The following is a 16,839-nucleotide window of genomic DNA, read 5'->3' as shown; positions in this document are numbered from 1 at the left end:
GATAAATGAGTTCAAGTCTCTGGAAGTAATGTGGAATAAAAGTGTCACTTAAATACATATTCATGATCTGTTTTGCAAAACCTTTGGCTCATATAATCATCTATCTTTGTATTATGAACATGTGGATATTGACATCTGCTCACAACATGTAAATCTCCCATAATCCCAGTTCAGTGACATAACTCAGTTCAAAATAAATTTTATCTGCAATTTCTTCAAACTATAAATCACAGCAACAAGTCTTCCACCATAACTCTGGGTTTCAATCATCATATAAGTGATAACAAACTTTCACTAAATTGTACTTATGTTAACATTACCCTCCTTTGCTCCTCTTCAGCATCAGCAAAGAGTTTACGAATGTTAGCCTCTGATTCTCCCACATATTTGTTGAGGATTTCCGGCCCATTGACCACTTTAGGCTCTCTTGCATTCAACATCTTGCCAATCTGTCGAGCCAAGAGAGTCTTACCACAACCTGGAGGCCCATATAACAGGATGCCTTTAACATGTTTGCAACCTAAAAAGGAAAAGAAAACAGTCTTACATCAACTAACTAAAATCCAAGTAAGACATCAAAGTTTTCTTTCTTCTTCACATGAATGTCAGGAAGAATACAGCAATAGCATTAACATATATTAATATCTAGGTGCTATGAACAGAACAAGAATGAACTGAAGATCTTTTTAAAATAGAAAATCCACAAACAATTCCTACACCAATACCAAAAGTTGAGGGGGAAAGCTGCCAATTAAAGGTCTTTGGAAAAGTATATTTGAATTATCATTGAGAACGAATACTTTTAACTCTGAAAATGTCTCTTTGACCTAAATACCTAATTAGGAAATATTACTTCTTTTTCATTATCCTTTACTTTAAAGCCAGGGGGAAAAAAGATCTGTTTTTAGGCAAGTTTAACCCAACACAGATCTATTATGATACGACAGGCTACGGAAACTGTATCTTAGTCAAAGAAATTACAGGTCTACCTGTCAATACAAGCACTTGAAGAAAGGGCAGACATGTCTGAGTTGGGTGGGTATAGAGCAATCCATAGGATCCAGATGGATGTTACAGACTTTGTGGATGAAGTCGAATGCCCTATTTCACGTGACTATGCCAAGTGAGAAACGTGTTTTCTCAGAGCCACCAGGATGAAAATGAAACTGAAGCTTCACGAGAATAGTATTCAATTCTTTTCTAGGCAACCATTGCTAAATGCCTTAAAGGTATCATTAACGATAGCAAAATAGCAAGACTAATGATTTAGACTCCCTGGGATTTCTTTAGCCCACTCTACACAAGCATTTACTCCATTTCTTAAGATTAAGATGAAATTTGGTTTCTGTTTACTCACTCTAGGAATTCTCACCTATTTAAGTTTCACACTTAAGATGCATGACTCTTTACTTACGCGTTTTTTCTTTATACTACACCAAAAAAGCACTCTGTGAAATAATGAATTCTTAGATTTCAAGCGTTACACTCAAAACTACAGGTGAACAAGAAAATTTCTGGAAATGGGATACAGTGTATTTTTATGGAAAATGTCCTCATTTGGAACAAAAGCCTTAAAAAATTATATCTTTAAGAAAAATTACGACAATACATCAAATGACTCAATAAAGGAAACTACAAGATTCAACCAACTCTACTAGAAATTTTAGATTCTGAGGAGGAAGATATTTTGGGTTGCCAGTACAGCCATTGCTTCTATCTTTGTTTCAAAAAAAGACTCCCTTTTAAATCCTTAAAAGTAATGAGATCTGTGCTTCTGGTTAGACTTGTAGAGACAGGGGGAACTTAGTGGAAACCCTTAAAAGCTTAGATTCTTAACCCTTCTCATCACAGAGTAAATTCCTGTCCTAAGAACTGTGGCCCAGGGACTTCCCTGGTGGCTCAGTGGTTAAGAATCCGCCTGCCAGTGCAGGGGACACGGGTTCGATCCCTGGGCCAGGAAGATCCCGCATGCTGTGGAGCAACTACGCCCGTGTGCCACAACTACTGAGCTCGTGCTCTAGAGCCCGTGAGCCACAACTACTGAGCCTGTGTGCCACAACTATTGAAGTCCACGTGCCTAGAGCCCGTGCTCTGCAACAAGAGAAGCCACCGCAATGGGAAGCCCGGGCACCACAATGAAGAGTAGCCCCCACTCACTGCAACTAGAGAAGGCCCGCGTGCAGCAACAAAGACCCAATGCAGCCAAAAATAAATAAATTAAATTAAAAAAAAGAACTGTGGCCCATAAAATGTCTTTGCCCTTGTCCCACCCTTGGGGCATGAGGGGTAAGGAGATAAGGGGATAAGCCTTGAGCTTCTCCTAGAGGCCAACACCACCAGGCACTGTCAGCATCCAAGCCACTGGGACACATCTGATGAGGACTTTGGAACCTGGCTCCTAGCCTTCCTCTCCAAACCAACTGCTACTATCTTGATTTGAAACTATTTGTATAAACCATTAAAGAGGCAGGTGGTGGTGGAGGGAGTGAAACAGGCACAAGGAGGGGAGAGCCAGGAAGGATAAAATGAAGACTTGCTAAGTACCTACAAAGTACCAGCCCTTAGCCACATCTCTCCAGTCTCAACCTTCTCCAAGTTTATCAACTTCCTTCTAACCACACTTCCTTCCATATTAAGCCATGCTTTCTTTCAAAGACTCTCACCTCCTCAGCATTCTTATACTTCTGTTATACCTACCCTATGAACCCTGAACACAATATGGCTTTACTGCACCTAAACATTGGCCAGAGCATGACCAGAGAAAATTACACCACTGTGCTGACTGATATCCTAACAGTCTCATGCTATCTGATTTCAGTTCTACTCTCACTGCTTTCTCAATATTGCATGCCACCCCTTACCTGTTTCTGTTCATCTCCCATATCTCCTTAGTTATTATCCAGACTTCACTGTTCTCTTCTCAAGCACTACCCATGCCATTAATTCTTAGAGATGATCTAGTTTCCTACTTTTCATATTAAAAAAAAAAAAAAAGACTATCAGGTATGAACTCCCTTCAGCTCCCTGCTTCTTTTTTTGGCCCCCCTCTTTTTTTAAACACTGCAAATTTATTATTTCACAGTTCTTTAAGTCAGAAGTTTGGGTGGGTTTGGGTGGCTCTGCTCCATTTTTCATAAGACTGAAATCAAGGTGTGGGCCAATGGGGCTCTGGGAAGAATCCACTTCCAAGTTTATGTGGGTTGTTGACAGAATCTATTTTCTTGTGACTGTAAGACTGAGATCCCTCTTTCTTTGCTGGCTGTCAGCTAGGGGTCAGGTTGATCTTTTCTCCTAGAGGCTGCCTACTTTCCTTTTGACACTTTCCATGTGTTCCCCCTCCAGCAAGTGACTGAGTTTCTCTTATGCTTCAGTTCTCTTCAGCTTCTCTTTCTGACACATCTCTCTGCCTCTTCTGCCTTAAACTACCTTATGTGATTATGTTGGGCCCACCCAGATATTTCAGGTTAATCTCCCTATCTTTTGATGAGGTTATTAGTAATCTTAATTACATCTCCAACCCCCCTTCACATCCCTGCTTCTTTATCTACAAATTTATCTGCAGGCATCTCTTTTCTCAACCTCAGCATCAGTTCTCAAAGAAGGAGCTTCCTTCCTCTTCTCCAAAGTTTAAATTGCAAATATTTGTTTATATACTTTCTTTTCTCTTAAGACTATAAACTATTCAAGGGCAGGTACTGTCTCATCAATCCTCAATTGCAGACACCCAGCCTAATGCCTAGTACATACTATGTACTCAATAAATGGCTGAATAAGTAAATTATTGATTCTTTTCCTACAAAACTCAGAGAAAATGGGGGGATAGAAGATGGTTTTTAAAAATTATTTGAAGCTCTTAAATTATGAACAGTATGTACTTTCATGGCTGAACTAATTTAAATACCTAAAAAACACCTTTGCAATGACTGGGACTTACAAATTTAGCAAGACAAACTACATAATACATAAATACTAGATTTTTAACTCTGTAACTCTGTTTTTGTATGTGGGAAATGCTCAATTTAATGTGTTTTGAATTAAATTGACTCAGATGTCATAAAATAAATAACCCACAAAATATTACCATGAAGCTTGAAAGATAAAATGCATATCCGTGGAACTTATATATAATACAGATCTGTGAAATTACAGAATCTATTCAATATAACATCAATAAGAATGTCATAGAAACTCTAGTCTGCATGAGAACCATAATTCCTTTAGGCTGTCAAGAAAGCACATCAAAAATATACAATGGGGCTTCCCTGGTGGCGCAGTGGTTGAGAGTCCGCCTGCCGATGCAGGGGACACGGGTTCGTGCCCTGGTCCGGGAAGATCCCACATGCCGCGGAGCGGCTGGACCCGTGAGCCATGGCCGCTGAGCCTGCGTGTCCGAAGCCTGTGCTCCGCAACTGGAGAGGCCACAACAGTGAGAGGCCCGCGTACCGCAAAAAAAAAAAAAAAAAAAAAAAAAAATATATATATATATATATATATATATATACACACACACACAATGACGTGAAGATTTTCAAAATCCACTTCCACAAAGGAAGCAGTTACTTGAATAAGCAGTGGAAATGAGACTTTGTTATTTGTATTATTATCATAGCCTTTCTGACTTATTAAATAAGCATTGGTCTCTAATTTAAATGAGTCATAAAAACTCTGCATAAGTAATCCCATTCTACAAAAGTGTATTAAGCTCCTGTTTGGACTAGGCAGGAAACTAGGTGTTTGGGATACAAACATGAAAAAGGCAGTCCCTACCTGCAGGGCATTTCTGATTTAGTAGGAAAGACAAATAAAAATAGGTTATCTACAATATAATATGACATTATCAGAGATGTGCATGAAATGTTTTTTGGAACCTAGCCAAGAGAGACTGATTCTGCTAGAGTGATGGCAGAAAATTAGGGATGGACACAGGGGAAGAGGTAACATACAGTCTGGGTCTTGAAGGCCAGTTCGAGGTTCATGGTTGGGCAAGTGAAGGGAAATGGCACCCTAAAGAGAGAGATTAGCATTAGATTAGACATGGCAGTATGGACCTAGAAGCTGTCCTCTCAAAACAACCAGTTATCACCTTCTGTGGCTGGGAGCCTTGGAGGTGAGTGCCTGAGTAAGGGGATGACAAGTTCCCAACTAAGGAAGGCCTTGACACCAAGCCCGGGAGTTTTTAATTTGTTTTGTAAAAACCCAGTGTTTTTTAATCAGGGAGGATACATAATGAGATGTGTGTTTAAAAACTAACCGGCGGTGGAGTAGACGAAGGACTAGAGAACAAAGATCAGAGGGTGGGAGTCTAGTTGGAGGTATGTTCTTAACCTTTTTCTGGGGACACTGCCTCATTGGCTGGCTCTGGATTTTTGCCAATTAAGTTTTCCTTTTCCTATCCCTCCAAGTCCCTCCAAGCACATGAACAACTGGGTCCAGAGGCCTCAGAAGGCTGCCTCCCTACTGATACCCCAGCTTTCCCCTGAGCTTCTCCAGGACATTAAGGCCTAGCTCTGATGCTGGGGAGCCTCTGATCTCTGGCTGCTGGACTGTCTGACTGCGAGCTGTACTGTTCCTTTTTTTTTTCCCTTTATGTCTTACATGCCCCCTCACTACTCAGAGATCAGTTCCCTGGGTTAGGGAACTACATAGCAAAGGGCAGGCACAGAAGAATGAGAAATCAGTGGAACTGACTTGTTTAAAATGTCATATTCTCTCATTCTATCTCTCATTTTCTTTCCCATGGAATAGTCTAATGGACCTGCCCAGAAAAAATGCCCATGTACAAAAATTTGCATGCAATTTTGAGAAGATTTTTTGATCCTCTGGGGTCCAATCATGAAATTCAAATTAAAATCCCTGAATGTACTACTGAAATAATCCAGACAAGAGACCAGGAATGGAAAGAGGTAATAATCTTAAGAAATAGTAGTAGGAAAAGAATGGAAGAGAGGAGAGATATTCATCAAAACTTAGAGACCAAATGAAAATAAGAAAAAGAGGAAGAGTCAAGGATGACCTTAAGGCATCTAGCCTGGGGGCACATGGGGAAAATGATAGTAATCTCAGAAAACAACCAAGAGGTTAGCAAGAGGAAATCATAACTTTGTTTTTGGCTATAAGGCATTTGAGATTCAGGCAGTAATGTCCATTAAGAAAGACTTGTTGAAAGCTCAGAGAAGATATCAAAACTACTGGTTCGATATTTTTGAATGCCCGCTCTGGGCACATGAAAAGCCTCAAAAAGCTTTAAGCAGAGGAATGTGACAATAGGGACAAATGCTCCAGAGACAAAGGATGAGGCCTGGAAAGAGAACATCAGATTTAAAAATCAGAAAGTTCATGCTGATCTGGGTCAGATCATTTTGGGTTGTGGTAGGAGAAGGAAGCTAAGTAGCATAAGCAAGAACAGACAGAGATCACACTTTCAGGAACTCTGGCAACAAAGAGTAGGGATTTAAGGAGACAACTGCAAGGAAACTTCTTCTGAGACTAGTTAAGTAAAGAGAAGAAGAAGAAGAAGTAAGCTGTTGGGTTCTGTTTACTATGTGAAGTAGGGGGCTTAGGTCATCTACAAAATGCAGGATGAGGAGATGATATTGGGAAACATGGTAAAGGTTTGGAAAGAACGTGGGGAATTGGGAAAATGTGTGGGGAAATGTGCTTGAGCAGACAGATGCCATTGGGTAAGTGAGCTCAGCATACGAAATTCAGGTTACTGAGGGACTCTCCTCTTTGCTGTAATTATATAAGCAACTTACAGTTAGGTAAGGTAGGTTCTTACTCATTATACAAATATAAATTTTATCAAAGCTGGCATAAGAATATTGACTTTTTTGGTTTTAAACATTTCTTTTTTTCAAACTGAATCTTAAAGTTTAGCAACACAAGGTAAAGTATTAATTTAATTTGAAGTTTATTATCTAATTTTAGCTAGAGTCCATTATCTAATTTTTGCTCAAGTCTATTATCTAATTTTCCATCCAAAAAAATCCAAAACTATCACATGGCCTGTTTTCAACATTCTCCCTCCATTCTCCACCAAGTTTGAGGCTTTAGTCTTCATTTCTAAGTCATTCGCACCTTTTCTCCTTCCTCTATAACTCATATAAGTAATAACTAATGTGGGCTAATAGTATAATCACATATAGTGCCAAAGCAGTTCTTCTCTTCATTTCCTGAGTTCAGTTATTTAACTGCTCCTGTTAATCATCTTCCTAAAAATAACTAATTTTTATTTGGATGAGGCAAAACATAACAACTCTTGGTTACAGTAACATAAAGGAAGGTGGTAGTGAAAAGTGTACTTCAAAATGGCCAAAAATGGCTTTATATATTTGGTTTTGGAATTTTAAGTTGCTAATTATATTTGAATATAGGAGTAAATGAAGTTCTGGGATATCATGTTCTTTGATTCATTCAACAAATGCTACATTTGGAGGTGGGAAGATGAAGCAGTTCTCTTCTGATTATTTCTATTTTCTCAGTGAAATAAAGATTCCAGGTCATCAGCTGCTGGTGAGGATGGAAGGATGGAAGAGGTGGTGTTGGATGTTTGAGAAGAATGGAGAGGAACCAGTCATCTCAGAGAGTAGGTGAGGAAACTGATGAGACTAAGGAAATACATCCCTTCTCGGCCTTTTGGCTAAGTTCAAGTGTAGATTAAGTAAATACAGAAGGAATGCAAGGAAATACTGACTCCAAGAAATACTGAGGGCTCGCTTGAGATTTGGTTCTTAAATTTAAAGTGAGGTCAAATACCATGGTTTTGTGTTTTTCTTAAGCCATATTTAAGTCTGGGTACTGATACAGAGTAAGCAGGTAGCTGAGAAACACCTGACATATACAAGATGAGGAGCAAGGCTGTTAAGGGTGTATGTGAGGAGGGTGAAGGTGATAGACCATGGAATCTAAGCTGGGTAAAGATGACAAAAAGGCTGGGAAGTGACAGAGTAAATTAACTGGAAGGTCCCCATGTCAAACTTGCTGGAGTTGGGGTAAGGGCTATGCTAGAAGAAAGCAAGGAAAAAACGGGAGGTGGCTAGAGAGCAAGATGCTTAAAACTGAGATCCCCGAAGTAGTGGTTATTAGTGATGGTGCAGTCTTGGGTATGACCAAAGAGTGAGCAGCTGAGATGGAGTGAAAGAAAAGTTAAATGGAAATGAGAACTCCAAAGAACTGTGAAGACAGACTGTTGCACAAATCACCAACAAGGATACTGAAGTCGCCAATGACACATAGATAAATAAAGCAAACAATGAAGATTACAGTTAGAGCAACAAGTAAGCCAGACAACTTCTTTGTCTGGCTCCCCTGTTCATTCGTCTCTAGCAGGGCTACTCTTGTTCTCTTCCATTTTGTTCTCCATATGTTAGGGACAATGAAAAGTATTAATATCTATTAATATATCATTATGTAATAGCTATTAATAACAGTACAAATAATGTAAAACACCAAAGAAATAAACATAGCAAATGGTAACGCCATTGTTTACTAAGGATTTAAGTGAACATGACACTGGAACCTCACTATAAGACTACATTCTGTAAATAATTTAGTATAAGGCTTGTTTGTATCTCATTCTAGAGCCCTTGTCATAAAGTATTTTTAATGATTTCCTAAAATATGAACCGCAAAGCTGCATTTCAATTATATTTCACAACAGATATTTGTCAAATGGATGAAAGTATGACTTGTGGTCAGGTGCCAGATAGGTGAGGACTGATTGGATTAAGTGCATTAGGAAATAAATCAAGTGAAAAAAATCTCTAGAGAACATTAAAAATTACTAACTAAGAGTCCCATTTTTCTGACCAGTGATTCTCAGACTTAGATTTCCAAAACTAGCTAAACAACTTCTTTTTTAAAAAATATCTGGAGATTAGTGTTGTCATTGGGTTGCTTAGTTTTTAATTTGCAGGGTAAAGATTTCTTAAACAAAAATATCAAACCTGGCATCTTCTATCAGCACCACTTCATATAAGAAAATATACTGTAATATCAAAAGGTAGGGTGGACATAATCTCAGAATAAAGGACAGTTTTTTGTATTAAATAAATTCAAAAGTGGGGGCTCTGGAGTCAGCTTGCCTGGATTCAAGTCCTGGTTCTTCCACTTACTAACTGGAAATAATAGCAACTACCTCAGAAGATTATTATGAAGGTTAAGTATAATGCACATAAGGCACTTAGAATACTTCCTGGCACATAGGAAGATCTCGTAAATATTGGCTTAATAAATATTAACTTATTTTTTATCACCTTGCTATAGAGGAGTGATGAAATGGAACCAGACTCCCAACTGTTAATGTGAGAATTAGATCATTGTTAGGTGACCCTAAAGCTTGAAAATAAGTGACAATCTTGCTTGTGAAATTCTTTCTGAGACTATTGTGACCATCTGGCCCCTTAGGCACTTTATCTAAAACACGAGTGTCACTTGGACACTGCAAATTATAGTGCCCATTCCTTTGATGAATCTCAAACTCCAAATTAACACTGTAGTAAATGAGTTGTAACACAGCAGTTTCACAAAGATTTTACTAGTGTTCAGTAGAGCAGGATTCTCTGTAGCTCTAGTCTCTCTCTTCCAGGTGGATTACTATCAGAGTCAATCCTGCCTGCTTCTCTTATGCCTTAGGCAGAATTCAATTCACACCTATTTCTCAAGCCTTCCAACTTCATTTAGGGTCAAGATGTAGCTCCATCCATAAAAACCGAGCTACCACAACTATCAGTTCCATGTGTACACATCCTTCTATCATCTTTCTCCCCAACCTGTTCTATTACAATAAATATTTATTTTCCAAAGTTCCCCTTATCCTCCCAATTGCACCCACTCTCATAGCCCTTAACTACCAGATATTAGAAAGCTGCCTCTCCTCTTTCTTACGGGGGCACACACCTCACTCTGCTAGCACCCACCTGGGATGATTTGGTTCTATTGAGAGGAACTGGGGCTATTTCTGGGTTCTTCACCCAAAAGGTCATTTGCAATGCTAGATTACCACTGCCCATCCTTTGCCTCTTAGTTTGAGGTAGATTAGTATGATATGCACTTCTCACCTTAATTCTAACTACCACTCTCTGCCAGTTGAATTAGCAATTCTCCAACAATGTAAAAATTTGCAGCCCCAGGTATTGATATTCACTGATACTGATATTCAGTGATTATAATCATACAAATTTTGGTGGAGAGAACTTTAGGAGGCTTTAAGTGTGTGCTATTAATAGCTTGAAATGATTTTTGACCTAAAAGTCTAAATATAATAAGAACTTATCCATTATAATAAGGCTTATGTAGCCCCTCTGATGAAAACAATACATGAAAATATGTATGAGACGTAATATACTAATTGTAATCTTTCTTAAAATAGCTCAATGAAAAATACATAGCCTATTTCTGCAGTAAAATGAATAAATAGTAATGTTCATAATCTTTCAAATATTATCCATAAAAGTGACAAATTTGTATTTGCTAATCTCTTCAATTTTAAAAAGCAGTGAATTTTCTTTGCTTTCCTGAGATTTTATCAAAGGCAAGCTGCACTGAGGAAAAATTGTCAGTCAACTTTTAGGTATCCAAAAGAGGAAAACATTACAGCAAACACTAACTTTACACAAGAGTAAGCAGAATAATAATAAATTAGGAGGAATGTCTGTCAAATTAGCATCAGGATAAAGAGTGTTTAATTTATTTTGTGGGAACATGATCTATAAAGAGAGAGAAGTGTGAAGTGGGTTTTGTGATGTTTAAAGGGGAATCCCAAGTAGCTTCCAGTTCAAATGCAGACAGATTTGCCAAGTTTGCCAAAATAGGGAGGCTATCAACAGACTAGCAGCAAGTCAGGACATATTCACAAGTCTTGCAAGCCTCTCTCTGCAGTTGTACAAACCAGATTTGAATGCTTATTTTTAAATCATGCATGCACTTGCAGAAAACACAATCACAAATTAACATCAATATTTAATCTTTTAAAGTTTGCATAATTCTAACTTCTCCTAGAATTATGAGTATTTTCTTAGTTCTATTCAACTTCTCATTTTAGTAGTACAATATGATTATTTACACTAAGAAACAGTTTTCCAACCATGCAATGAGGACCTGGAGAATAGCTTCCATCAACTCATAATATAGGAGGGCTTTTTGTTTGTTTGTTTCAAAGATCGTCAGTCAGCCTCTAAAACGAGTTATCTATATTTGCTTAGCTGGGCACTTAGCAAATCTTTAAGAAAAGGAGATACTTAAGACTAAAAACACAACTTCTGACCCCATTTGAGCAGTCAGGTCTTTGATCGTCTAATCTCTGGTTATCATTTTGTCCAGCAGAGACCTGCTGTTGCCCCATCAACTTTAAAATGCCAAGAGCACCTTGAGTTCCATTATGATAAAGTGGAAAAGGCCTGTGCCCTAAGTACCAAGCATCTATGCAGGATGCCTACCACCCAACTAGTCTATATCCAAATTAGTCACCTGAGATTCACTATAGATCCTCTCATTAGATAGCCTAGAACTAAAGATGGGGTATGTGTAGTAACTCTCCAAACTAATCTTTGCTGACACCCCCATCCGTTTTTTACTCCCTCAGAGGGTGTGGCCTGGTATTTCACAAATTCTTGATGACAAAGATCATGCTTCTACTATAGCAGGTCCTGCTTTGCTGCCATCTGGCAGCATGTACTTTATTAGTTTCAGAATTTTACAGCTTTTCCTTTCCTCTTTTTTTCCCTCTGTCTCTTAGCTTTAAACCCATTTTACTTGCAGTCCCCAATGGAGCCTCTTAAAATGCAGATTTCCAAGCACTACTCCTAGAAATTTGAATTCATTAAGTCTGGAGTGGAGCTGGGGAAGCTATTTAACAAGCACCTTCCAGGTGACTGTAATGCAGGCCAGAGGACACTTTGAGAAACATCATTCATAGTTATAACTGACACTACATTAAGCTGCCTTCTAAGAGTTCTTAGGTTTTTATTTTATTTAGTGTATATGTTCTACAGCATTAATTAAATCATAAACTAATAAGGATATTTTTTTATTCCTCGACAAGTTGTAGCTGTTGAAGAGCAAAGAGCTATTCTAACAAGATAAAAGTTACCAAGAATAAATGTAAGGGACTTCCTTGGCAGTCCAGTGGTTAAGACTCCATGCTTCCACTGCAGGGGGCACAGGTTCAAACCCTGGTCTGGGAACTAAGATCCCACATGTCACGAGGCGTGGCCAAAAAATTAAAAATTAAAAAAAATAAATAAATGCGGGACTTCCCTGGTGGCGCAGTGGTTAAGAATCTGCCTGCCAATGCAGGGGACATGGGTTCGATCCCTGGTCTAGGAAGATCCCACATGCTGCGGAGCAACTAAGCCCGTGCACCACAACTACTGAGCCTGTGCTCTAGAGCCCGTGAGCCACAACTACTGAGACCACGTGCCACAACTACTGAAGCCTGTGTACCTAGAGCCCGTGCTCCGCAACAAGAGAAGTCACTGCAATGAGAAGTCCGCGCACTGAAACAAAGAGTAGCCCCCACTCGCCACAACTAGAGAAAGCCTGCGCACAGCAACGAAGACCCAACGCAGCCAAAAATAAATAATTTTTAAAAAGAATAAATGTAAGATTTCTACACTTGAGTACAATTGGGGGAGATATGGTTTTGTGAGAGATGACTTGGGGGTTTTACTCAACAATAAAGTCGGTATGAGTCAAGATAGAATGTGGATGTCAAAAATGTTAATGCAATTTCATCCTGCATTGAAAGGAGATTGATGTTTTGAACAAAGGATGGATAGTTCTGGTCTACGGCATGCCACGGACTACACTTGCAGTACTCGAAGTACTCCACTGATTTCTGAGTTTCACAACTTAAAGCAAACATAAACAGATGTTAAAGTTCAGAGAAATGAGAACAGAATGGTAGAGGAATAAAAATTAAGTTATAAAAGAGTTTACTAGAAGAACCAATCAAGCTGGGAGTTTTAGCTTAGGGAAAACATGAATCTGAGGAGAGTTTAGTTCTGGACAGAATAGCTTTCTTCACATACCTAAAGGGCTTTCACAGGGAAGCAGGATTATCCTTGTTCTGTATAGTCTTGGGGAAGAACTAGAGTTTGCAGAGAAGCTACAAGGACATGTATTTCATCTTAAGTTAAGGAAGACTCAAATCAACAGCTGTGGAACGCAGTGTTCAGAAAGAATGAGTTTCCTGTTATTGAAGGAATTCAAGCTTAGCCTAAAGAACTTGGCAGAAGTTATTCAGCAGAAATGGAGAGAAAATGTAAACAAAAGACAAGTATGTGAATTAAATGACTTTTAAGATCCCTTGCAATGCTGAGATTCTATAATTCCTTTGATATTCTGATAGAAACAGCTAGTTTTGCAAAGATAGGAATATTTAAAATAAATATTCCAGGATGGGAACAAAGGAGACCGAAGGCTAGTAAGACAATAAAGAAGCTATTGCTGTAATTCAAGTGTAATTTACTGAAGCTATGAAAAAGATAAGAGGAATGATCCAAAAAACAAAGCAGAAACAAAATTAGGAGCAGTCAATAATGGATTTGAAAAAAATGCATGTACACATGAATAGAGCCAACTGATCTTTGACAAATAATCAAAGGCAATACAATGGGGCAAAAATAGTCTTTTCAAGAAAGTGGTGCTAGAACAATTGGATATCAACATGCAAAAAAAAAAAAAATTGATACAGACTTTATACCCTTCACAAAAATTAATGCAAAATCGCTCAAAGACCTAAATGTAAAATGCAAAACTACAAAACTAAATGTAAAATGCAAAAACTACAAAAGTATAAAACTTCTAGAAGATAAAGCATGACCTTGGGTCTAGATGACCTTGGGTATGGCAGTTCCTTTTTTTTTTTTTTTTTTTTTTGTGGTACGCAGGCCTCTTACTGCTGTGGCCTCTAGTTACGGAGCACAGGCTCCGGAGGCGCAGGCTCAGCGGCCATGGCTCACGGGCCCAGCCGCTCCGCGGCATGTGGGATCCTCCCAGACCGGGACACGAACCCGTGTCCCCTGCATCGGCAGGCGGACTCTCAACCACTGCGCCACCAGGGAAGCCCCTGGCAGTTCCTTTATAGATACAACACCAAAGGCAAAATCCATGAAAGAAAGAATTGATAAGCTGGACTTCATTAAAATAAAAAACTTCTGCTCTATTAAGAACAATGTCAAGAGAATGAGAACACAAGCCACAGAATGGGAGAAAATATTTACAAAAGACACAACTGATAAAGCATTATTATCCAAAATACACAAAGAATGGGACTTCCCTGGTGGCACAGTGGTTAAGAATCCAGCTGCCAATGCAGGGGACATGGGTTCGATCCCTAGTCCGAGAAGATCCCACATGCTGCAAAGCAACTCAGCCCATGCACCACAACTACTGAGCCTGCACTCTAGAGCCCGTGAGTCACAACTACTGAAGCCCACATGTCTAGAGCCCATGCTCCTCAATAAGAGAAGCTACCGCAATGAGAAGCCCACGCACAGCAACGAAGAGTAGCCCCCACTCACTGCAACTAGAGAAAGCCCGTGCGCAGCAACGAAGATCCAACGCAGCCAAAATAAAATGAATTTAACAAAAACAAACAAAAGAACCCAAAATACACAAAGAACTCTTAAAACTCAACAATAAGAAAACAACCCAATTAAAAAGTGGGCCAAAGACCTTACAGACACTTTACCAAATAAGATAAACAGATGGCAAATAAGCATATGAAAAGATGCTCTACATAATATGTCATCAGAGAAATGCAAATTAAAACAACAGTGAGATATCACTATACCTATTTGAGTGGCCAAAACCCAGAAGACTGACAACACTAAGTGCTGGTAAGGCTATGGAGCACTGGGATTCTCATTCATTGTTGGTGGGAAGGCAAAGTAGTACCGGCACTTTGGAAGACAGTTTGGCAGCTTCTTACGATCCTAAACATATTCTTTCCATTTGATCCAGCAATCGCTCTCCTTGGTGTTTACCCAAAGGCGTTGAAAACACATCTAAACTAAAACCTGCACACAGATGTTTACAGGAGCTTTATTCATAACTGCAAAACTTGGAAGCAACCACAATGTCCTTCAGTAGGTGAACGAATAAATAAACTGTGGAACATCCAGACAATGGAATATTATTCAGGACCAAAAAGGAATGAGGTATCAAGCAACAAAAAGACATGAAGAAACCTTAACTGCAAATTACTAATCCAAAAGGGCTACTATATGATATTCTGGGAAAGACAAAACTATGGACACAGTAAAAAGATCAGTGGTTGCCAGGGATGGGTGGGCGTGGCACAGAGTATGTTTAGGGCAGTGAAAATACTCTGTATGATACTATAATGATGGATACACATCATTATATATTTGTTCAGACTCAGAGAATGTACAACACCAAGAGTAAACTGTAAGGTAAACTGTGGACCTGTGTGTGATTATGACATGTCAAAGTAGGTTCATCAGTTGTAACAAAGGTACCACTTTGGTGGAGGATGGTGATAATGGGGGAGGCTGTGCATGTGTGGGAACAGGAAATCTCTGTCCTTTCCCCTCTATTTTCCTGTGAGCCTAAAACTGCTCTAAAAAAAAAAAGTCAATTAAAACATGCATACAAAGCAAAAATGATATGACTGATAAGGGATTAATATCCAACATAAACAAACAGTTCATACAACTCAACATCAAAAAAAAAAAAAGACAAGCCGACTGAAAAATGGGCAGAAGAACTGAATAGACATTTTTCCAAAGAGGAAATGCAGATGGCCAACAAGCACATGAAAAGATGCTCAACATAGCTAATCATCAGGGAAATGCAAATCAGAACCACAAAGAGGTATCACCTCACACCTGTCAGAATGGCTATCATCAAAAAGAACACAAATAACATGCTGGTGAGGATGTGAAGAAAAGGGAACCCTTGTACACTGTTGGTGGTAATGTAAATTGGTGCAGCTACTGTGGAAAACAGTATGGTGGTTTCTCAAAAAACTAAAAATAGAACTACCATATGACCCAGCAACTCCACTCCTGGGTATATATCCAAAAAAAACGAAAACACTAATTTAAAAAGATAAATGCACCCCAACATTCCTAGCAGCATTATTTACAACTGCCAAGATATGGAAGCAACCTAAGTGTCCATCAACAGATGAATGGATAAAGAAGATGTTGTATGTGTGTGTGTGTGTGTGTGTGTGTGTATGCACACACATACATACACAATGGAATACTACTCAGCCATAAAAAACAACGAAGTTTTGCCATTTGCAGCAACATGGATGGATTTGCAGAACATCATGCTAAGTGAAATCAGTCAGACTGAGAAAGGCAAATACTGTATGATATCACTTATATGTGGAATCTAAAAAATACAACTAGTGAATATAACAAAAAAGAAGCAGACTCACAGATATAGAGAACAAACTAGTGGTTACCAGTGGAGAGGGAGGGGAGGAGTAATACAGGGGCAGAGGAGTGGGAGGTACAAACTATTGGGTATAAGATAGGCTCAAAGATGTATTATACGACATGGGGAATATAGCCAATATTTTGTAATAACTGTAAACAGAAAATAACCTTTAAAACTGTAGTAAAAATGTGTAGAAAAATAAAAATAATAAAAAGTTAAAAAAAAAAAGCATGCAAAGCAAAGGAAAAAGGGGAGAAAACATGACTCCAAGGACCTAGAAAATAAAGGTAACTGGGAAGACAGAACTATTTGTGGGATGGGGAAAAAAATGTTTAATAAATGTAACAAAGTTTTGAACATTTCAAGAATTCACTTCAGTAAGAATTCTAATGGGAGATGGTGAAAGCATCTGGAGATACAGTCATA

General features: G+C 38.7%; 1 protein-coding gene across 2 annotated transcripts in view; it reads right to left on the bottom strand.

Annotated features, from left to right (window-relative positions):
* Nucleotides 1–16,839, bottom strand: part of NSF (N-ethylmaleimide sensitive factor, vesicle fusing ATPase) — a gene marked incomplete at its 5' end in the record, with an annotated part of 155,985 nt that overhangs the window by 69,847 nt on the left and 69,299 nt on the right. For both annotated transcript variants that reach the window (XM_082861331.1, XM_082861332.1), the window contains one exon: nt 321–520. In XM_082861331.1, coding sequence (XP_082717457.1) covers nt 321–520 — 200 coding nt within the window. The remainder of the gene's footprint in view (nt 1–320; nt 521–16,839) is intronic.

This window comes from Leucopleurus acutus, assembly GCF_964270905.1.
Source record: "Leucopleurus acutus genome assembly, chromosome: 19".
Lineage (NCBI taxonomy): Eukaryota > Metazoa > Chordata > Mammalia > Artiodactyla > Delphinidae > Leucopleurus > Leucopleurus acutus.
This window is presented reverse-complemented; position numbering and strand designations above follow the sequence as displayed.